Source organism: Crocodylus porosus, unplaced genomic scaffold (assembly GCF_001723895.1).
Source record: "Crocodylus porosus isolate Cpor-Errol unplaced genomic scaffold, CroPor_comp1, whole genome shotgun sequence".
NCBI classification, from domain to species: domain Eukaryota; kingdom Metazoa; phylum Chordata; order Crocodylia; family Crocodylidae; genus Crocodylus; species Crocodylus porosus.
Genome location: NW_017728947.1, coordinates 96,797,464 through 96,821,568, shown reverse-complemented (window position 1 = coordinate 96,821,568; position 24,105 = coordinate 96,797,464). Strand labels below are relative to the sequence as shown.

Here is a 24,105-nt window from a genome sequence, read left to right as displayed (position 1 = left end):
CATGTTTCCAGGACAGGGTCAAATGCTGTTTGGGTATCTTAGTTGTGTACTTCCATATATTTAACATTTCAATTTCTTTTAAACAAAACTTTTACTATTTTCTGGGATTACAATTGTTTGTGTTGACTAAAATGTATAATCAGTCATGGGAACAGAAACTGAAACCTGGGATCACCTTCCAGGTGAGTGCTCTAATTACCAAGTTACTGAGTTATGGTCACTCATGCTCCATCTCTGGACCAATTCATTTTGAATTCTTTGCTGCTCTGTGGCCCAGCTCCAATAGAAGAGGATTGGAGTGTCCTCTCTCACATCTCATGTACAGTAAAGTGGCTGGCACAAATGTAAGTTTAAACGTTTCAGGTTGAAGAAGGCTTAGAAAGTCCCCCACCTCCTGGATGAGTATTGTAACCAATAGTGTATTATGCCAAATGTGGTTATGACTAGCACCTCTTCTGATCATGTTTTGAAAGAAGCAGCATCACTGAATTTTGGATTGGCTCGCTACTGGCGACATCTGCTAAGTGTGGACTGAACTCCCCAGGGAATTTAGACAGAGAACTCCTAGTTTCTGATCAAACGTTGGTATAAGCTAAGAACTGAGCCACTCTCAGTGAGGCAGTTCTGGGCATGCATAGTGATGCAACTCTTAGCACACAGGGAACTTTTAAATTTTAAATGGTGTTTAGGTACCTCCGAGGTGATAGCTGTGCAGGGGTTTCCAGGATCACAATTTTTTTTGTAATTATGTGCTTAAATTCAACCTAAGCCTCACTCTAAATCAGTGGGTTTCAACCTTTTTTCATTTGCACATCCCTAAAAAATTTTGAATAGAGGCGCAGACCCCTTTGGCAATTTTGAATAGAACTCCAGACCCATTTGAATTCTAAGCGTTGGTATTCATATGCTTTTGACTGATCATAGTCATCTTTCACAGACCCCTCAGACATAGACTGGAAAGCCTGAGGGGTCCACAACCACACGTTGAAAACCACTACTCTAAATGCATGAGTCTGTTATCAGATAGCTTTTAATGCTCATGCAAAGAGCTGCAAAAATTAAAGGCACTCTGCACAAGTAGAGATCATTTTCCAGTATAACAATTGAAGAGACTGCTGTCATGAGACTGACATTGCAAACAAGCTTGTTTTAAAAGTAAACAAAGGTTTGAATATAGGGTACTGTGTTTGAACTGCCAAAATTGCTGTCTCAATTAACCCCTAAAGGGATGAGGCATATTATAAAAGCCTAAGACAAATGATAGATGAAGAGAGGTGTTCATATTTCTCTACATCACAGTGATGACTGCAATTCTTGCAGCTGAAACATGAAACCCTGTACTCAACCCAAGGCAAAACAGCTAAAAATACTGATACTTTATTATAAAATATATTTAAGTCTACCCATTTATTCTCTCATAGCTAAATCATGCTTTCCTTGCTCAGGCAAAAAGTATCACTTGGTAGCACTTGCTGCAGTGAGTAAAATGAGAATTATTTGGTGCTTAATGACTCCAAGCATTTGAGATCACCTTGACTGTACTAGAGCTCAACAGGATGTGGTCAAGACATTTATAAAATTTCTTCATTTGCTGTACTCAAGCTTTTATTTCATGGCACTCAAGCTTTTATTTTAATTTTGCTTTTTAAGTAGATGCTTTACTATTTGAATGAAAAATATACCATATGCTAAGTCTTACTTTGCATCAGATAATTTAAAATTAATTTAAAATATGTAAATACCATGAACATATATCTATATGTTTACTTCTTTTTAGACAGGTCTCAGGTATATTGCAAGCATATTCCATATGTACATATATACATGATAAAGTACATGGATTTACAACTGGACTGCAAAATATAAGACATATTCATAAAATATGAAAAACTACAGCAGTATGTAGTTTAAAGAGCCTCAGGCAAGATTTAAAATAAAAAAGAAGCATTCAGTTAACATGGTTAAAAACAGTCTATTGCATTTCAGGTCACATAGTCCAGTGGTGCTCAACTTTTTGGTCCCAGGGAGGAAGAAGGGGCTGGGGGAGGGAAATGAAAGGCGTGGGGCCAGGCTGCAGGCTGGATCAAACTCCACACCCTAGGATCAGGCCTACATGCATGGATCTGGACTAGATGGCCCACATGTCAGGAATGAGGCCCCAGGACCCCATGCCACCTCCACCAAGCCGCACATTTTGGAATCAAAGCTCCAGGGCCCTATGACACCTCTGTGTGATCCCTCTTGTGGAGACTGGGGCCCTGGAACCCTGTGTACAGAGGTCAGGGCCCCAGAACCCCGTGCCACCTCCACCTGCCCCCACATCCAGGGCCATGTGCTGCCCTGCCTGGCCTCACGCACTGGGATTGGGTCCTGCACCGCCCTGCATGCTGGATCTAACCACACGGCCATGGCCTGCAGTGCTCCCCATGGACCTAGGGAACCCTGCAGGCTAGATGACAAGGAGCCAGATCTGGCCAGGGATTGAGCACCCTGATATATTCAATTAACCACAAAACTGATACTCTTGAGTTCTCCTTACACATTAAAAGCAGCATCAGCACCAACACACAAGGCATGTGCTTTCAACAAATATCAAAACTGAAAGGAAACTTCTGCATAGACACTGCATATGTGCAGGGGCATAACTGGACAGTTCCAGCTCTGTGTGGTTGCAGTACATGAGGCAGTAGCTGCAGCCAGGCTACTAACAGTGGTCACAGCAATACAGCCAGCAGCTTCACAGCTGCTATTTTTATGCTCCCCTCCCAAGTCACCTCCTAGTCTCATGTCCCAGTCACCCCCACTTACTCAAGCTACTACACTGCTGTACACTTCTAAAGTTGGCATATCTCAGATTTCAAAGCTGATGCTGGAACGCACTAAGCTGAACTTTTTCTCCCTCTCATAAATGTGTGTGCTCACACACACACACACACACACACACACACACACACACTCTCTCTCTCTCTCGACTATGTAAAAGTATTTGGGGCAGATCTTCAGGTAGTACAAACTATTACTAGGCACCTATTCAATTTACAATTTTGCACATTTCACAGAAATTGTGAAATCAAGTGATGTCTGCAAAATCTGTGGGGGGCAAAAAAAATGCTTAAAATAAATTGCTGGCTCTCTCATGGGAGCTAGCAGTCCTCATGGCCGCTGCCCCCCAGCCACACAGCCTGCCAGGGGGAAGTGGTAAGGGGGGCAACCACGATGGTTGCCGTCCTTATCCCACACTGATGATTGGCTGAAGGCTGCCTGTCTTGTGGCCCCACCCCCATCCACCAATCATCAGCAAGGGGCAGGGCCTCACGATGGAGAGCCCTCTCCACCAACTGACAGTGAAGGGGTGGGGTCTTATGACAGACAGGCCACTTAACCAATCGGCAGTGGGGTGTGGGCCTACCAGAACCCCTTAGCAAATCAGAGGCATGGGGGGCTCCTGCTGCAATAAGCCTGCAAAAATGGTGGCTTGCCCCATGATCTGCCTGCCAAATTGGCCACCTCCTTCCTTGATTTGAATAGGCCCATAACTATGATACTTCCCTTCAGTGGCGCTATGACAATTTAACACCATCTGAGGATCTTCTCCAAAGCCTGTAGCTGGTGAGATGCACATTAAAAGAATCAACAGATATTTATAGAAGAGCTGGTCCCCTTCCTGTAATCTTTAGGTGAAATTTCCTCCCCGTTGTTGCATTTGGGCTGGAAGATGCTGTTATAAAAAGCTGAAGTATTTTCCGTTTTCCTGAGACTTGCCCCTGCTGGGGTTCCCCAATGTTTATACAGCCAAGAGCACCAAGGAAGTGAGGTTCTAAGCAGCAGACCCTAACATTAATGTGAAAAGTTCATTTTAAATTTTGATACGTTAATATTCACAAAAAAATCTGTTTTTAACCCAACTGGGAACACATTAAGAAGATTAGGTTTAATATAAAAGAGGTTTAGAGGTGAAATTTCAAGAACACAGTGGACATGTCTATACATTCATTAATATGCTATAATTACAGCACATTAAGTTTAGTACCTGTAATGACAGGTACTAACTTAATGCACCGTAATTGGTAGTACTGCGCATTAGTGCAAATGAACAGTCTTTGAACATTAATACACAGTAGGCTATATCTACTGCGCATTAGCACAGGTCTTGCCCACTGCGCTAATGCACAATAGAATTAGTCGGCTGTGCCTGAAGCATCTCATGTAGATTCACCCACTGTTACTTGAACTAGTCTAGTTTGAAAACCTTAGCCTAGAAATCCTAGAAGGAATATGAAAAATGACAACAGATAGTCACAGGAAAAAGAAATTGATGTGCGCAACATGAACTGATGGTGAAACACCGGCATCCATGCATCCAATACAGACTGGCTAGACTCATTTGAAAAAGAACTCAGCGCTGTTATTGCCAGACTTTAATTTCTCCAGCCCAGTCGCATGTGGCAAGTAGTGATGGAAGGACTGGGTGAAATGTTGCACTCACACAGGCCTGGTCATGTGCAGACAAAGTGTGAATGATTCTAGCAGTGTGATAGTTATAGAAAAATACTTTGCCCTCTGAACTTCCTGTCAGTAGAAGAGCCCCATCTGGAGAAAATTCACAGTCCACTGCAAATCCTTCCACCTGTAACAGTTGAGGATAAGACTGTAAATCAAGGTGCTAACTCAAGAAGTTTAATTTCTAAAAATGCAGAAAGTTCCATGTCCCTTTTATACAGTATACTTATATATTTCCTCAGGTGTTTGTCAAAACACAGAATGTAGATTTTAAACCATTAATGTTATTCAATCAGTAATTGGTAAAGTTATTAACAATTCACAAAGCTTTTAAATTATGTTAATCTCCATCATACTTCTAGTGCCTCTGTTTTTTAATTAACTAAATTATGAGAAAATAAGACAGCAGAAGATAAAGGTCAGTAAATATCTTTGTTTATAAATCAGTGGTATCAACAGACAAATTATGTTACTTATAGGCTTGACTACTAATAAGCTTAAGTAAAAAATAGTACCTTATGCCCTTCATATCTTTTCTTTTTGTTGATTCTGTAAGGCCTCTGGGTAGAAAACAATGCCATGTAGTTTCCATTTGTTTGAGCGACAAATGTAGATTCTTTAGGATGCAAGGTCAGACTTGGACAGGTATAACGCTCCTAAAAAACAATTTAGAAGATTAACATTTCCTTTTTTTTTTTTTTTTGGTATCAAACACAACTTGCTCAAATGAGTCAGGCAAACTTTTGTAGATTTGACATGTCAGAACAATTATTAGGTGAGAGAGAACTGACATATTTCAGATAGATAGCAGCTAAAAAAGTTTTTTTTAAAAACAATGCCCATTTTGCTCAATACACTCTCTTGAAAATTCACGAGCCAATTTTCTATTTGGTTTCTATTTAAAGTAGTAGAATAAGCCAGGTACTAAGCAAAGGTCCCACCTTCCCAAGGACCATAAAAGAACAGCATAGTTGCTGCGCAAAGCTAGATTGAGCCCCAAAACAATCAAGCAGCTTCTACTGCCCAAAGAAAGCTAATGTTTCCATTAAGCAGTAAGTTCTCTATTGCTGCTTTAAATCTTTCCTATGTGTTCTCATGACACTGGACATATTGCCTAGGTAGCCTTAGCTATCCTGTCGGTTCTGAAACGAGGTTCTGACACAAGAGGATCTTCTCTGACTACAGGAACAGGAGCAAAATTTACTACATAGTAAAAGATAACTGCTGCCTTTTGTATTAGGAAGAAAATGGTCTGTTAATTATAACTGGCCCTTCTAAACCTACTAAGGTCAGTAATCACAAATGATATCACTTGTAACCAAAACTTCTACTAGTTGTAGTTTCAGGAATGGCAGCTATAGTTAAAAGAAGGGTTCCATGATTGTTGATTCACAATAGCCTTAGGCCAATGCTCAGATTTCAGACTGAATTAAGGCTAATGTTCAGAATTCTGAATGGTGAAAACTCAGATCAACCACTCTCATGAGGCTTTGACCAGATCCAAAATAAGGCTAAAAAAGGACCTCTCTGATTTTAGTTTCAACCCAAAGTCATTAGCAGCATTTTCGATTCAGAGATACAAATCCAAAATTCTTCTTCCCCTAGCCCCAAATATGCCAAGGGATGCTCTTCTATGGTTGTGATGCAAAAATTGATTTTTAAATCTACATTTTAGTCTGTGAATAATAAAAAATGCTTGGGATTATATCTTTTGGTGAAAAGGGCATTATACTCTTTCAAAGGCTAGAGAGGAAAAAGATAAAACAGTTTAAAAAGGAATGATGAATTATCACCTCCAATGAGAAGATGACACAACAAAAAAAGACAAAGGGACGGGCTTAAAGATTTAGGGAAAGGAAACAAAAGAGAAAAGCACACAGAGGGAGTCTTAAGTTCAGAAAAGACAATAAAATAGAGTTTAAAGGTGGAAAGAAGGGGGAGTGAAAAACAGAAACATTACAGACAGCACAGCAGCCTATTATTAAGGCTTCCTAACACTTTCTACTATAGCTCTTTGTTTTCAGTCATTCTTAATATTGACAAAACTTTTGTCTTAAACTTCTTGGTTTGTTTTTTGTCTTGTGAGGTTTGGTTTTTTTGGTGGGGTGACCTTATGTTTGTTGCAGGTCTTTTGGGGAATGTTTGAATTTAAATGGTTTCAGCTATATCATGGTAGTAAGTCAATGAACAAATATGTTCATTAGGTCACAAAGTAAGTATTTATTTGTGAAAATGGAGAGAGAACGTGTTCACATCAGTGCTTCATCATATTACAGAAGTTGAGATATTTCCATCTCAAAGAAATTAGAAATTAAACATTAGAAAACTAAAGGCAGCTTACCAAAATTATTATTCATTTTAATTGTTATGTTAGAGAGTAAAGTGACCCGTTCAATGATGCTGTAATTCTAAATGAGGTCTCTTGTTTGAACAGATAATTGAAGAGAACCCTTATAAAAGCTGTTTATTCACTGAACCTTTTCTGTTTCTAGAATAGCTGATTAACCTATAGTGTGTGCTGCTCCTAAACTAAACAAAGATAAAACTTTTGAAATTACAGATGGAGAAGCCCCATTAGAGCTTCTCTTCTATTTCCTTTCCAGTATAGAATTGTTCTTTCTAATGAAAAAAAAGAGTTACATGTATATAGGCTAGCCATATGAGCTTTCAAATTATATGGGATATTAGGCTAGGATTTGCAAAAGAAGATCAGGGATTTAGACAACTGTGGAGACTACAGTACAACTACTTTCAAGTTTTTAGCTTCCCTGGACAATTCAGCACATAAGCAAACCCCTTACTTGGATTGCCACATAGCGCAAGAAATACAATAGCTATGTTTGATAAAATAATTTTTGCCAGTACCATTTAATATCTTTTGTTATACTACATTGCTATATATTTACCTATATATGCTACAATATTGCTCGTCTATTTCACTGATTGAGTCCTTCAATAAATTTAATCTGTAATTATTCCAAGTATATCACTTTTGATATCACAGGAAAGATACTGAAGAAGGAAATAAGGTATACGGTAGCAACTACCACGGTACAATTGGCAAGTCAGATTGACATTGTTAGCTGGGCGCATTTACACATATTTCTATGGTGATGTTGTTACTGTGCCATATGCATGATGCACAGTTATTTTTAGCAACTACTTCACCATAATGGCACACTATAACAGGGGAGCATGTCGATATGGCAATGTAGCTGCTGGTCACATGCAGATGCCTATAGAAGCCATGTCGCCAGAGTGCATTGATGTGTCGCCATAGTGTCACGTGTAGACACGCCCACTGTGTACTTGCCTTAACTTAGCTCTAATGCTAGTGAACAGGGACTGAAATGGAAACATTTTCCAAGGAGGGTGGCTAACAATACTCTAGGGAATTTCATACTTACAGGGAATAAGGTTTAACAATATGAAAATACAGCTTTTGCCATATTGTAAGTAGCATTTTCAACATCACAGTGATATTGTAAAGTTTAGTTAAAAACATGCTGAAGTACTGTGATCCTACATAAGCTACACTCATGTCTACTTGAAACAAAATTGATCAATAACTTACAGCAGTTTAAGGAAAATCAAGAGATTTTTACTTTGACAACAGTATAATATACTAAATCAGCATTCTAGTAAGAATAAGAGATAATCCCTACATGAAAAATCTGATTGGAGATTTTTGCAGCACTGTGGAAGTCCCATGCAATAATAGTACGATCAGCTGAGTCCCGGCTTACTGCATCTGTGCTTGTAAGAAATTCTTTTCCTTCAGGAAGAAAGAGGACATCCAAAGTCTGCTGTACTGCAGCTTTGTAGACTTTTATCACCTATGAGACAGTAAAATTCATTACATAGTAACATATTACTTTTCCCAACAAGGAATAGACTATAATTACCTATTAACAGTAGGAACAAGTGTATTGTCATAATAGAAATTCATGGCTTTCATTAAAGCACCAATAAAATACATTTTTCAATAGAAACGAATGAGAACAGGTTAGCACACCCATATTCTTAAATATGTAAGTACTACACAGCTGGCTTATCTAGGAAGAATTGTTATAATGTACAACAAAATTTCTTTAACAACAAGTGTACAGGAAAATGAAATATATCTTTTACTAAAAGCACTACTTCACTATACTCTACTGTATACACCTCTGTCGTAAAATGTCTTAACAAATCAGGGCTAGATCCAAAGAACTTAGATGCCATGATGCTGAGTGCTACAATGCCTAATTTTTATGTGTCTGAACCCTAAAATGGAATCCAGAGCCTTACGTTGGGAGCCAGGGATCAGTAAGGCCAGGAGAAGATGAGGAAGTGTCATGCTGTTCCCATTTCTACAAGAATTCAATGAGTTGACCATAGTGTCAGGAAACAAACATCAAAGTTCAATTCTCTCCTTGGCCTCCAGGAATTCAAATCCACCTCTTCCATGTCTTTGGAATATAGGACTGGGAGGGGTCTCTCATGCCATCAAGTCCAGCGTCTGCATGTTCCAAGACATTATTCATCCAAAGATTCCTAAAATTTATCTTCTCTGACCCCTCTCATAAACTACAGACAGCAGGACAAAAATTACCCTACAAAAACATGTTGCAAATAAAAAGCAGGACAGACAGTCCCAGCCAATGCTTTATCACTGCAATGGGAGAGAAGTTATTCATTACTAACCTTTAATATTTATATTGAGATGATTTTAGAAAGAAAAGGTGCTATAGAGGAAAGTAAATCTTCCACAGTGACAATGATATTGAGGGACATCTCCTTCAATCAGTATAACCCTCAACAGAACAGGAAGCCCCTCAAGTTAGGTAGCCGAGAGGCTATTAACTACTGATAGAGGAACAAGTATATTCCTATCAAAACTCCCACCACAAGCTGTGACACATGTCCAATGCTTCTGAAAAACGTAAGAAGGGAGCAACCAAAAACACCAAGGGCACATGTGCCTGTTGCGGCATCTCAAAGCAGTTTGAGATGGCAAAAGAGGCACTCTGAGAACAAAAAAAATGTTCCATGGCTGCATATTTGCAGCACAGACTCTAAGTTTGATACTGGGAAATCTCAGTATAAAAAAAACATGCTGAAGTGTTGCAGGACACACTCCTGGCTGGAGTCCACCTTCAGTCAGGACCAGGCTACTCTTACTGTCACCCGGGGTCCCATCATCAGACACAAAGACCACACGTTTGGGCCAGGCCATGTCACACCTCTGTGGAGTCGGCTGGCCCAACAGCATGCGTGGCACTTGGAGGCAGGACCTGCCCAGCCTGATACATGGCCCCTGCGTGACAGCAAGAGCAGCCCGGGCCTGCCCGAAGGCGCACATCCCCAGGCCAGGCCAGGCCCTCACCATGTGGCACAGGTGGCACTGGGTCTCAGACAGCCGGGAGGGCTCTGCCAGCAACGTGCCCCGAGTGCCTGATGGCCGCTGCTGCAGGGGGGGTGGGCAGAGGTCCCACCCCTTCCGAGCAGTTCCTCCCATCCCCACACAGTCTTTCCCAACCCACAAAATCCCCCCACACCCACAAACCCCACATCTCCAAACCACCCCCACAAAACGCCTACTCATATACCCACCCACAAACCCATGTGTAAGTCCCAACCCCAGCAACAAATCTCACACTCTGCACAGCCAGCAAGCCAAATGGGATGGGACAGGGCCTGCTGGTAGGTGCACTGCAGCCATGCACCATGCCCACACCAGTGCTCGGACATATGGCCCGAGTCTGGGGGGCGTTTCTGGTCCCAGGAACCACTTGGAGGGTGTGACAGGCTGGGGAGAGGGGTGGAGGTGGCAGCAGGAGTGTGTGTGTGAGAAAGAGATGGGGATCAGGGGTGGGGGAGTGCTCTGGGCAGGAAAGGCCTCCAGAGCCAGGCTTATAGCTTCCCTGCCCCTGCAGAGCAGCCTGTACAGGAAGAGGCCTGCCTGAAAGGAAAGGGGCTTGGCCAGCCCAGTCCCTGAGCCCCAGTCAAGGGCTTCCCAGGAATAGCATGGGGATCTCTGGGGCCTGGGCACAGACACAGGGAACAGAACAGCAAGGGCTGCAACTGCTCAGAGTCACAAAGCAGTGGGTGGGACAGCTGCAGCTGGACTCATGTCCTGGTGCTGGGACAGAGCTGCTGCTGGGAGTGAGCTAGTGGGGGCAGGAAGGGGCTGTGGGTCAGGCGTGAGGGGCACTGATGGGGCTGTGGGTTGAGAGTGAGGCGCAAGGGCAGGGGCAGCTCTGATTTTTCTATGATAAAAAACCAAAAGCAAAAGCCAAGGTGTATAGATATTTCAAATCCATTTGTTATGATGATACAGGCACTGGTAGGCTTCCAAATTGCTTTAAAATTGTAAATATATAAACAAAACATTACCCAACTGATCTCTCTATATATAGTGGCATTTCATTTGAATCACAGATCTGGGGTATTTAAATGAGAGAATTTGGGGGTTTTATTAAAGAATTTGCAACTTTTGAACAGAGAACACCAGGATCTCTGCTTGTGAGGAGTGCTCGTGAGACCCAGACAGAGGAGCCTGCCAAGGGCCAGCACTGGGAAACCAGCTGGAGAGCAGATGAGGTGGCTGACCTGGACATTTAGGGCCAGGAGGATACACTCTGACACTTCAAAGTGGGCCACCACAACAAGCACAACTAGGCAACAGCTGCCCAGATGGCAGGGTGGGGGTACCAGAAGACATTACAGTAGGTCTGCACAAAGGCCAACTGTGCAGACACAGCCCACTGGCAGCTGGCCCAGAAATGCAGGAGGCTCTGCTGCAGTGCCCACACCAGAGCCCAGGAAGCTATGCAGAACCCGTCTGGGTCTGCCAGGTGTACAGCCATGGAGCCACAGGTCCAAGGGCATGGATGCTGTCACAGGTAGCAGCAGGTCACAGCCAGGCAACAGCCCCCACTGCCAGGCTGCTGCAGTGGGTAGAGGGTGCAGGGGGCACTCTAAGTTAGGGCTGCTTCAGCAGTCCAGCTGATGCAAGAGGCTAGTGTCCCCAAATACCAAGGGGCTTGGCCTCAGAAGTTCCTGAGCACAAATAGCCCTGAGCTGCTCACCAGGGCAGATTTTTATACTGCGGGGGCCAGCACCAGTGCTGGCCCCAGTCTCTAGCTCCCCCTGGCTGAAGACTGGGGAGAAGCTGAGCATAGTCAGTTTGTCCCACACTAAAGTGCATGTTCAGGCACGTGTGCTGAGGCACAAAATCTCTGGCACAAATTTGTGCCACTGCTATTTGAGCTACTGCAACTGCACGTGCCTGCAAGAGTGGATGCGCCACAATTGTCTATAAATCATTCACAAGGGAAAAAAATCCCTCCTAGTCAATACAGACAACCAATAGCACACCCCTGAACCACGGTTTTACAAGGCATCTCCTACCCATGAATTCTTTCAACTTTAACAGGGGGAGCGCAAATACTTGAATCCACACACTACATGAACTAATTCTAATACATCCATCTAACTAATACATCCAAGAACATACTATCCCTTCCATAAATCTTGTCATATTTCTGAAGCAATTCAGGTCTTTTGTTCCCTCATGCTGTCTGCAGAAGATCAGTCCAAAACTCTATTCCTATAATAGTTATAAAAACGTGTCATTTCCCATTTACCTTTGTTCATGATTGCAGCCATTTGATCTTGTACTGACACCATATTTTCTCACATACAACCTGCATCTTTTCCTCCAAAATCATCCCTCTAAGACTGGTGTGCATGTATTAAGCATAGGCTGACCATAAGGAAATCTGGGACACTGCCTCCTGTCCCCCACAGTCCCAAGTCAACAGCACCACAGTGGGTAGAGGTAGGTAGAGCGGGGGTGAAGCAACATGGTGCATCGAGCAGGCGGGTGGGTGGACTACCTGTCTGCCCTCCTGCCTGGCACACCATACTGCTCTGCTTCCCCACCAGACTCCGCTTTAAATCCCTGTGTTTCCAGGACACTGATTTTAATTCTTGCCAGCCAGCCAGGACCACCTCCATAATCCAGGACTGTCCTCAGCTAAACCAGAACATATGGTCCCCCTAATTAAGCAAGAAGGCTTACTTTCTGTGATAGAAGCACCTGGCTTTGATTTCCACTCCATAATCCAGCAGCTGTTGCATTAGTATTCAGGCAGCTGAGGGAATCAATTGACTTAATGGCTCATTATGCTTCACTCCAGAGGTTTTGCCTTTTTCATAGTCTTGATGGATCACTAATCAATCTATGCTGTCTTTGGGCAATTTTGCTGTCTGCTAGCTGCTCCTGATCTCCATCCTCCTATTTTACAGTCTTAGAGACTTTTCTGTTCTTTTCAAAATAACAGATCCACCAATGAAGACCAGTCTTCAGGAGCAGAAGTTTGAGGTTTGGTTAAATCTAAAAAACCGGGTGATTCAGCTGAAAATTAGACTCCATTCCTACTCCATGCAGCTATAACTCTGGAAAAATCTTTTCCCTCTCTATTCTGCCTTTCAAAACCAAAGTGTGTATTATATTCAGAAGTGTGTTGCATGTGAGAAAATATGATACTGTTCTTTAAATAGCTCTTCTTGCTCACTAGTATTCACTGGTAAATGTACTTATACAAAGTAATAACTGGCCTTCAAGCTAAACAAGCCATCTCATCTTAATCTCACCCTATTAGACAGGCTCATTTATCTACCCCCGTAACTCTTTTTTTTTGTTCCTTTTCCAGTTTAAATTCATCTTTTTTTAAACACTGATGATCAGAGCCGTATACAAGGTTCTAAGTGATGCCCTACAACTGTCTTGTACAATGATGCAGGTAGTCCCTTGTTTCTATTGAATATACCCCACCTAATACATCATAGAAGCGCATTAGCCTTTTCCATAGCTGTATCACACTAGTGGCTCTTGGTCATCTTACCATCAAATGGCAGGTGAATGTCCGACTCTTCCTTGGTTACTTCCTGCCTAGAAATCCCTATTTTATAGTGAAAGTTCTTCCTATTACTTCTTAAGTGAATAAGTTTGCACATCAAATGACTAAAAACTTTGCATCATTTCTAGTACTGCACTTCCCAAATTCTTATATAGTTCTTTTTGTAAAATAATCTGGTGCATCCTTCAAAAGAATGTCTCCCAGCGTGGTTCACCTGCAAATCTCATTAGGGAAAATACTCAACATGGTGTATACCAAAACCCAGCCCTGAGGAACACTAGTGATTACATCTCCCCAGTCTGATAACTCTCCTTTCAGTATAACCTGTTCTTTCTCCCTTTTAACCAGTCTACATCTCACAATTATAGTAATGATCTTTACTTTTCCAGTTTGACTTGGTGTCAAAAGCTTTGCTCAAATCTAGATAAATTGGGTCAAATGCACTGCCCTTATCTAAAAAGTCAGTTATCTCATCATCGAATAATATTTCATTGGTCTGACAATCTTCTTTGGAAAAAAAGAATGCTGTATTTCGTCCTATTTTCTGTTTACCACCATATTCTTAATTATCTTGCCTTCAATAGTTATTCTAAGACCTCGTGTAACACTGAAGTCAAGCTAATAGTTACACAAATGTCTGTGTCACTTTTCTTCCCTATTTTGACTAAAGATTCTACATTTATATGTTCTTCAGTTATAGGATAGTACTCACAAGTTGGGTGATTCATTGAAGATTCAAATTAAAGGAACTGTTGTTTCATGTACCAATTCTTTCAATTCTGAAATAGAGACTATTCAGGCCCCCTTATTTTGCAACGGCAACTTAAATTTTGCTTAACCCTCAGATGCAGCAATTTCCATTCCCATTTGGTACTTCCTATTTCCTCCTTGCATATCTTTAGTCTTATTGAAGACTGGTGCAAAGTATTCATTCAGAATGTCTGTATCCATTCAGTACCTAGATTTTTAAGTTGGCAGGGCCAGATGGGATGCACCCAAGGGTACTGAAGGAACTGGCTGTGGTAATTTCTTTGGAGAATTTGTAGAAATTGGCTGAGGTCCCAGTTGACTGGAAAAGGGTAAAATATAGTGTCTATCTTTAATATGAAGGATCTGGGGAATTACAGACCAATCAGCCTGACTTCTGCACCTGCAAAGATCATGGAACAGGTCTTCAAAAAAATCAACTGTAAAGCACCTAAAGGAGAACAAGGTGATCAGGAACAGTCAGCATGGATTCATTAAAAACAAGTCATGCCTGATCAATCTGATTTCCTCTATGATAAAGTGACTGGCTCTGTGGATAACGGGACAGCAGCAGATGTGGCATACCTTGACTTTCACAAGGCTTTTGACGCTCTCCCATGACAGTCTCATTAACAAGCTAAGGAAATACAGACTAGATTAAAGTACTACAAGGCAGATACATAACTGGTTGGATAATCACACTCAGTGACTAGTCCTCACTGGCTCAATATCTAGTAGGAAGGAGGTACCAATTCAGGTTCCCCAGGGTCTGTCCTGGTTCCACTATTGTTTAAAACATTCATTAATGCTTTGGATGGTGGGACCAAGTGCATGGTTAGCAAATTTGCAGATGGCTTAAGGTCGAGTGGCATTGTGAACACCTCAGAGGACAGGGCTAGAATCCAGAATGACCAGGAGAGACTGGAGAAATGGTTTCAACCAATCAGATGAGATTCAACAAGGACAAGTGCAAAGTCCTGCACTTGGGACAGATTAATTGCATGTACAAATACAGATTAGGAAAAGACTGGCTAGGCTGCAGTACTGCAGAGAAGGATTTGGGGGTTACAATGGAATATAAGATGACTATGAGCCTACAGAACGCCCTGGTTGCAAAAAAAGCCAACAGCATACTAGGTTGTTTTCACACGAGTGTTACCTACAAATCGATGGAACTGATTCTTCCACCCTACTCAACACTAGTGAGGCCTCACCTAGAAGACTGAATTCAGTCTGGGGCCCCACACATCAAGAAGAACAGGGACAGTTTCAAGAGTCCAGTGTAAAGCAACAAAAACTATCAGGGGCCTGGCATACTAAACTTATGAGGACAAGCTAAAAGAACTAGAGTGATTTAGCATGCAAAGAAGAAGACTGAGGGGGAATTTTAATAACAGTCTTCAAACAACTGAAGGGCAGTTACAGAGAAGATGGAGATGGGATTTCCTCTGTGATTGCAGGGGACAGGACTAGGAGCAACAGCTTCAAACTACATGAGAAGAAATCTAAGTTTGCGATTAGGAAGAATTTTCTCACTATGAGGGTGCACAAGCAGTTGAACAGGCTACCTACAGAAGCTGTGAAATTTCCATCCTTGGAAACTTTTAAAAGCAGGTTAGACAGACACTTGGCTGGGAAGGTTTAGGCAGGGATGATCCTGCCTTGAGCAGTGGGCTGGATTAGATGACCTTGTGAGGTCCCTTCCAGCCCTACTTTTGTATGATCCTATGATTATCTACTTCATCTTCAATGTATATAGCACTTTGTACTTTCTACTTCTCTTTTTATTTATATCAATTAAGAGCTGGTGCTCTTAGTTTTAAATTTCTTTGCAAGGTGCAACACACCTAAGCATCTGACCATTCTCATTTTATTCCTCCATTATTTGACTACAGCAAGATCTCTGCTCTTACTGTGATCTTTTTTTCCTTGTAGATCCTCTAGTTGCTGTTACAGTCCTGTTTTAGTTGGAGAAGGCCCTAACCACCTGACTACATATTATTCTGGTGGTTCCCTCTACACCTTGACAACTCTGTGGCCTTACCTGTAATGAGGAGAGATCAGGATTCTGGCTCCTGCTCTGAAGACTCTTATCTATTTTGTTTAATGGCTGTTTAACACAATTTTAAAACCAGAGCACTATTTTCTGCTATAAGCAACAGCAAATGTTATTTTTTTTTAAATCCCAATATGAAATGATTGCCTCCTTGGACATGCTGCTAGACTCCCTAATTATTCTGTTCATGAATAAAGAAAAAGGTCTATTATTTGTATTACTTCTGGTAATTTTGTGTCTAGCCCTCAGAGAAGGGTGGCAGGGGAGTCACGGAGAATATATGCTTAAGCCTTTAACTCTTACTAGTCTCATGCTACTGTTCAATGCTCCTGCCCTTAAGGTGTGTGGCAAATTCTAAGCAAATAATCTGATTGCCTCTGAGTGACTTTCACCCAAGGGTCCTCAACCAAAAGCACAGCAGTGTGCAACTTGCTTTAAGGCAATAAAGAAAATATCTGAATCTTTCATAACCTAGGTTGCAGCAATAGAACAGATATGTAAAGTTTTGCTTGAATTAAAATATTGCAGGGAAAGATCTATACATGGTATAAGAGCCATGGTATGCATATCTGGGAAAAGGAATTGATTTTGCATGTATAGTAAGTTTGTTTTTTTCTCTCTAGGATGGTGAAATGTATACAGAAGAACCCTGACAGCTAGCTATTAACTGCAAATTTTAGAATTTGTTGGCTTAGTTTGGTTATCTGGAAACATTTTCTGACAGTAATGACTACCAGACAGTAGGACAGTTTGCCTATAGGGAAGTTAAGGCAAACTCATTAGAGCTGCTCCAGCTGAGATAAAAAGCACAGTGAAGGTATCTAAAAACTTGTCTTAAGCTGCAGAAACATGCAGGGAAGGTTTGTAAAGTCAGAAACATACAGAAAACTCCATTATAATGCACTGGTATGAAAAACAAAAGCAAGTGGCATGTGTACTGGTCCATAGTGCATGAAACAGTTGGAACTCTATGGAACTCAAGATCTGCATACAGGCATGGCCTGGTTAACTTCTTTCTAAAGCTAAACTGAACAGCATGCAGTTTACTGTAGGCCAAAGGTGTTAAACTCCCCGGGACTCCTGGGACTGGATCTGGACTCTGGAGCTGTTTGCTGGCTGAATCTGGACCTACTTCCAGCAGCGTGGCGACTGGTGGCAGAGTTAACAACTGTGGCTCGGGACAGACGTTCCACATAAACTGGTTTAAGTCAGAAACTGGTTTAAACCTGTAATGGAACAGAAGTTCAGGGCACATAAACCAGTGTTAAAATGGATGAAACTAGTTTAAGATAAACCTGGTTTAATGTAGTATGAGACTTAACTGATTTGGCTCAAACCAGTTTATGAAAACTTCTTTCCCAGAGCCCTTCCTGGTTCAAGTTAAATTTCAGTCCCCCTGCACGCTTTCCAGCCCTGGGCTGGGCTGGGCTGTACTGTCTGCTCCAGCAGAGATGGGTTAGGAGAGGGGAGGCAAGGACTACTTTCCCTCCCCCTACAAACCCCCGTACAGAGCTGCCCTGCCCTGCTAAACTTATTGCTGGCTGCGGCTGTGGACTACAAATCCCTAAGGCACCTGGAAGCAGAAAGAGGAAGTGCTGAGCAACCCTGTAGAGTCCTGCTGCGATTCCGGACTGCAAATCCAAGAGACCTTGGGGGCAGCAGGAATAGGAAGCGAATGCAACATGCCAGAGAACCATGCTTTGGTGCCCCTGGCTTCTGCCCTGGGCCACTGCATGCATGTGGCTGCATTTCCTCAATAAAAAGTAAATTTCTGTCCAGTTGTTTCTTGATTTAATCTCTGCAGGTTAGATTAACTTGCAAAGACTCAACTGATTCAGCCTCAGGCTCTTTGACTTTCTGTACTTAGCCTGTAGGTTCCTGAGCCATGGGGATTACATGTACCATTTTTTATCCCTCTGTTGCTGACACACATCCCCAGTAGGGCTCCAAACACCATAATTTGATGGCAGGTCCCATCTCTACTCGCCCCACCCCCAATATCTAGCTCCTGCCCATGAGCCCACAGTCATATCTTTGACACCCCTGCTGCAGGTGGGTCTTTTATTGTTGTCTACTAGAAACTTTAAAAAATTGTTGTTACAGTGATTTGCCCTGGTATCTTTGGCCATTTTTTTCTTTTTTGACTTACTTGGCTCTGCACTGATTGACTGGCTTAAATGTAAATGAATCACACTTTTGTATGTATGTGTATCATTTAAAAACTGAAACAGTAGAAAATCCTTCTTGGTGCTAGAAGCAGTTGGACAAAAGGAGGCACTTGTCATCTGAGGAAATGCAGAGCTAGAAGCCATATTTATTGTTTTAAAAAACAACAACTTTAGAGTAACCCCCAATCCCTAACAGCTAGGAAATTCAAAATCAACGATGGAGCTGTCCTCAGAACAAAGGAAGCATTTTATTTCATTCTGATCTAATCCCAATGAACCTTAGATTTAAGAATATAGTTAGATTTAAATGACTGAACTATCTTGATCCTTATCATTTTAACAACTTAATTTTTTGTAACAGACAGTGAAATGACTGCCCTGGCTATTCACAGAATGATGTCCCACTTGAAAATTTAGAACGACTGCAATAGCTCAGTGATTAGAGCTTTCATTATGTGAGTCATGCCATGGTGCATTTTCTATGATACTGGACATCTGAAAACCAGGATTTTTCTTAAAACATTTGCAAATAATGTGATTCATATCCATCAGGTCCCCAGCTAAGACATTGCTGACCAAATTCTAAGCAAACTAGTAGAAATCAAGCAAAGAATAAAACTCTGCTACCAGCTGAGAAACTAAGAGACAGCCTGATACTTTTCATCTCACTATGTGGACATATGGTAACAGTTGCTCCAATTGTTCTTTAAATGCTCTACCCGTCTCATCAGTTTGAAATCATAATGCTTAACTTTGATGTAGACCCTTGGTCACGCAAACAGTGTCCCTGGGCACTGTAATGAGGTTGGCAAGATATAAAGCCTGAAAACTCAAAAATTTACATCCTTTACAGCCATCTTTTCAAACGGCGACAATAGAAATGTGTTACAGTTCTCTTCAGTTCTCAAATTGCTAGGAATCTGCATAATATAAAAAGTAATTAGACTTTGTAAAGCCACAAGTGATATTTGCATATTAATAGTCCCTGGTTTATATTTCTGTGAAGAAGAAATCACTATGCATAGATAACTCAGCACGTTGTTACCAATGTTTGTTATTACAGGAGAAAATTTAAATATTTGCTAAGACTAAAATGGAAAAAATAACTGAAAAAATGTGGAAGCTCTGTTTACCGGAGCTAGTTTTGGAAAGAATAGTGGGAAAGTGCAAGGCATCCTAACAGCTATGTGACTTGAACCAAATTGGGATTATTTAAAAAAGAAAAAAACCATGAAAAAGAAAAATCAGGAGTCTGGTATTGCAAAGGGGGCGCTCTAGAAATGGAGGAGATGGTTACCTAGCAACAGGAATCTTTAGAAAAGGGTCAAATTCTAGTCAAGATAGTTGGTAAGATCAGAGAAGAAGCACAGAAGTGCAGAGAAAGAGAGACAGGGAAAGAGAGCAACTGAAAAGGAGTGATAAAGGATAATTAGGTGTGGGAACAGACAAGAGAATAATGAGAAGCAACAAAGGTAAAAAATGAAAGCCCCAAACAGCAATCCAATGCAGTGATTTTTTACAAAGATAAAATAGACAAAATCAAGCACATCTCTGGTGTCCTCAGCAACACAAGGTTCCTCCACATTTTCTACATGCACATACTTATGTACAGCATACTCCTAAGGTAACTCATAGGATTTTTCTTTCCATGGAATTTGGAACCAATACAGATAGGGAGGTGAGGCAGAATAAGCAATGGAGACATCATTAAAAAGGATATATTTGTAAATCTGGACAAAATGTAATTCACATCCCATAAGAAATAGTGGTTTTCACTTTCCTGTGGTGATATCTACAAGTAAATGCATCTCTGAATGTTATTTAATGTGAAACTCAATTTGTTTCCCATTTCACTTAGTCCTTCACAGTGAATCTGTGAAGTACAAATCTTTTTTGCCAGAGCTATCTTTTTCTCCACCATCATAGCCTTTGGGTGCCTGCCTCAGAAAGAAGCATTGTTCAATCACCAGTATGGGCAATAAGGACAAATGAAGAGAACAATGAAGTAACATTTTGCTTGGTAATTGGGAACTCAGAATACATATATTTAAATTCCACTATAAAGATGTTTTGCAAGAGTAACTAATTGCAATATCCCTGCTAAGATAAGTACTGCTAATTAAACTTGCTTTGTTCTAACGTAGATCATTAATTCATGACATGCCTGAGGATCCCAGCTTAGGCAAAGCTTCAGTCTTCTTACTTTGCTAGCTTTAGTTTGTTAATGAAGGCTTTTTCTCCTTTTCCATTTGCAGGTTTATTATACATAAGCCTTTGAAAACCTACAGTCCACTTGTTCAATCTAAACACTCTCTGGACACAAAAGAACCACTTTCAAAGGCAGAAACAATGGTTCCTGGTGTCAACAAAATCCAGCATAATAATGAAACTATTTTCAACGGCAGGAGTTCAGGGCTGCAGGCTACCTTCAAGAAAGGTAATTTAAGCAATGAAAGTAGTTTCAAATAGATTCTAATGGTCTTAGTGACCTGAAAAGCAGAAAACAAAACTGAATTTAAGTGTCTTATTTTTCTGCTGATAGTCTACAGCATTTCCCTGCATAACATAGATGCAATGCATGTAGTACAATTTCATTTCATTTTTAAGAAAGCCCATACCTAAAGTTCTCTGCATAACCCACTCCCTGGCTCTAAGTTGGCAACTTCCCAATTTACATGCACTCTATAAAGTCAAATTCCTCTGGTTTTATGCAAGTGACAAGAAAGATGCATGATTTTCAGGTTAAGTCATTACCCTGAGATGAGGGAAATGTGAGATCCAAACCTAGCACTACCACAGAGTGTGTGTGTGACCTAGGACAAATCGTTAATCAATCTATGCCTCAGTTCTTCATGTACTGTAATCCAAACGGTTTAGAATATAGGCTTTTTGGGGCAAGGGCTGTCTCCTGTCTCTCAAAGTGAGTGTAGAAAGTGCCCAGCCCAAATGGGGCCCTAATCTCAGTTGGGTCTTCTAAAGATATGTTTATACCACAGTGATCACATCCTGGCCAGGCCATTCCTGAGCACAACCACCCACCTGCTCCTTTACCCATGCTGGAGGCTGCAAATGAGAGGAACACCAGAAACAAACCCCGGTCATGTCCAGTTCACTCTCCCTTTCAGCATCCACTGTCTGCCACCATGCAACACAGGATACTGGGCAAGAAGTATCTATGGTTTGGCCCAGTAAATGGCTGTTCTTCTGTCTCAAGAGCAGCCACAGAGGAATGCCCCCGAATGATTTCAACAGAATATTTCATGGTTTGTAGTATGCTTGGGGGAACAACTGAGCAGGGATTGCACAGTTAAAGCTTATCCTGGAAACGTGGCTGCCAAGGTGTTGGCATGCTCTGAACTACTATAATAATACAAATCATAACAGGATAGAAGAGTTTTCTCCAGTAAAATAAGTCATTTGGCTTCAATTATAGTACAAATGAAATCATAATTTAGAACAATTAAAATAATATACTCTCATAATTTGAAATGTTTCAATTCAATCACATGCTATATATCAGATTTTCCTGTGTTCAGTTGTGGCTGCTAAATACTATCTGCTTTATCAACCTCTCATGAACACCTAAGATTCAAATGGAGCAATTTATAAAGAGCAAATGAACAAATGACAAAACCAATTATGTTTCTTTTCTCAATCTAGAAAATTTCAATGGTAATCTCACTGGGCAGAAAGGCCAAAACAGTGGGTCTTCATTTCCCAAAAAGCAAGTTTCTTTCGGCTAGAGAACTATGCCAAAAGCCCAGGTCCTCAACCTTTTTGGACTTAGGGACCCCTCACTAGAGTCAAATCACTTCTCCCTAACTTTTGCAAACTGAATAACACCTGATTTAAAAAACTAATTTACCTGTTATAGTGCTTACCTGCCTGTGCTTATCTGCTTAATTTATCTGCTTCATAGACTATAGAAGTAGGGTCAGAGGGGACCTGAGCAGATCATCTAGTTCAACTGCCCTGGGCAGGAATGAATACAGGGCTCTTATGACCCCTACTAAGTTTAAGCTCAAATGACCCCAGCTAGGTAGTAATCAAGCCTCCTTTTAAAGACCCCTAAGGTAGGAGCCAGCACCACTTCCCTTGGAAGTTGGTTCCAGATACTAGTTTTCTGACTATGAAGTAGTGCCTCCTGATGTCTAGCCTGAACCTACTCTCAGTCAACTTGTGGCTGTTGTTCCTTGTTACTCTGGGAGGTGCTCGGGGGAACAGAGTCTTACCCATTCCCCTCTGATCCCTCTTGGTAAGTTTATAGACAGCCACTAGATCCCCTCTCAGCCTTCTCTTGTGAAGACTGAACAGGTTCAGGTCCCTTAGCCTCTCCTCATAGGGCCTGCCTTGCTGCCCCCTGATCATGCGAGTAGCCCTCCTCTGGACACTCTCCATGCTGGCCTCATCCCTCCTGAAGTGTGGCACCCAGAACTGGACGCAGTACTCCAGCTGCGGCCTGACCAGTGCTGCACAGAGGGGGAGGATCACCTCCTTGGACCCGCTTGTGATGCATCTGTGGACTCATGACAAGGTGCGGTTAGCCTTGCTGACTGCATCCTCACATTGGCGGCCCATGTTCATTTTAGAATTGATGACGACTCCAAGATCTTTTTCTGCCACTGTGCTTTCAAGAAGGGAGTTTCCCAGCCTATAGGCATGCTGCTGGTTCTTCCTGCCTAAGTGCAGTACCCTGCCCTTGTCAGTATTGAATCCCATCCTATTTTCATTTGCCCGCCCCTGTAACCTGTCCAGGTCCAGTTGTATCCTGTCCCTCCCTTCTAGTGCCCACCTCGCCCCAAATCTTGGTGTCATCAGCAAATTTGAACAAGGTGCTTTTCACTCCCTTGTCCAAGTTGCTGATCAAGAAATTGAACAGTGCGGGCCCAAGAACCGAGCCCTGGGGGACTCCACTGCCCACCTCCCTCCAGGTCAAATGGCCTCATATCTTACCTCCTCATACCTTGCAGCACCCTTGAAAGGATCTGCTGGCACCCCTGGGGGCCCTAACACCCTGGTTGAGAATCACTGCTCTATAAGTTATTGAAAGTATTTTATTTTGACTTTTTCTCTTGATTGGGCACTTTGAACTGCTGAATTTTTTTATTCCTTTCTGTTTTGGTATTACAAATCCAGACTACAAAGGCATGTTAAGCACTTTAAAAATGCAGATATTGATACTGAAGACAGTTAAGCTTAATCTTGTATTCATGGCTAAATGTTTGTAGGTCACACAGGCTGCAAAAACAAGACACTTAGTTACTTCAAAGAAAGGGAGTTTCAAATCACTTCAAAAGGCAAGAGGATCCTAAGGATTTTCTTTGAAAAGGAAAAAAAAAAATCTGATGGAGAGTATTTTACTGCCCTTGTTCTGTATTTTACAAAAAAATCATACCCATTCAATGTCCATCAGACAAAATCCCATTCTACACTTGTGGGACACACGTACAACTGTATTATTGCCTACAGACCTCTCTCAACCAGGAGATGCTTAGGAACCAGTAGTCCTGAATAACTCCATGTGTGCATGCTGATGATGACACAGTTAACCCAAACAGGAACAAAGCCTCCTTCCTTGTTCCAGAAGAGGAATGAGCACATTGTTCCTGAACAGCTCCCAATGTAGACAAGCTCCAGGATTTCATAGATTTCATAGACATTAGGGCTGGAAGGGACCTCGGGAGATCGAGTCCAGCCCCCTGCCCAAGGGGCAGGAAGTCAGCTG

General features: G+C 41.7%; 1 protein-coding gene across 1 annotated transcript in view; it reads right to left on the bottom strand.

Moving 5' to 3' along the window:
• Positions 1-2,425: 2,425 nt before the first annotated feature.
• The window catches only part of WDR25 (WD repeat domain 25), a 141,409-nt gene continuing 119,729 nt past the window's right edge, over positions 2,426-24,105 (bottom strand). The window contains exons 4-6 of the mRNA XM_019552519.1: positions 8,166-8,336; positions 5,016-5,156; positions 2,426-4,627 (exon numbers count right to left, since the gene is read on the bottom strand). Of these exons, the coding sequence (XP_019408064.1) occupies positions 4,406-4,627; positions 5,016-5,156; positions 8,166-8,336 (534 nt within the window). The 3' untranslated portion in view covers positions 2,426-4,405. The remainder of the gene's footprint in view (positions 4,628-5,015; positions 5,157-8,165; positions 8,337-24,105) is intronic.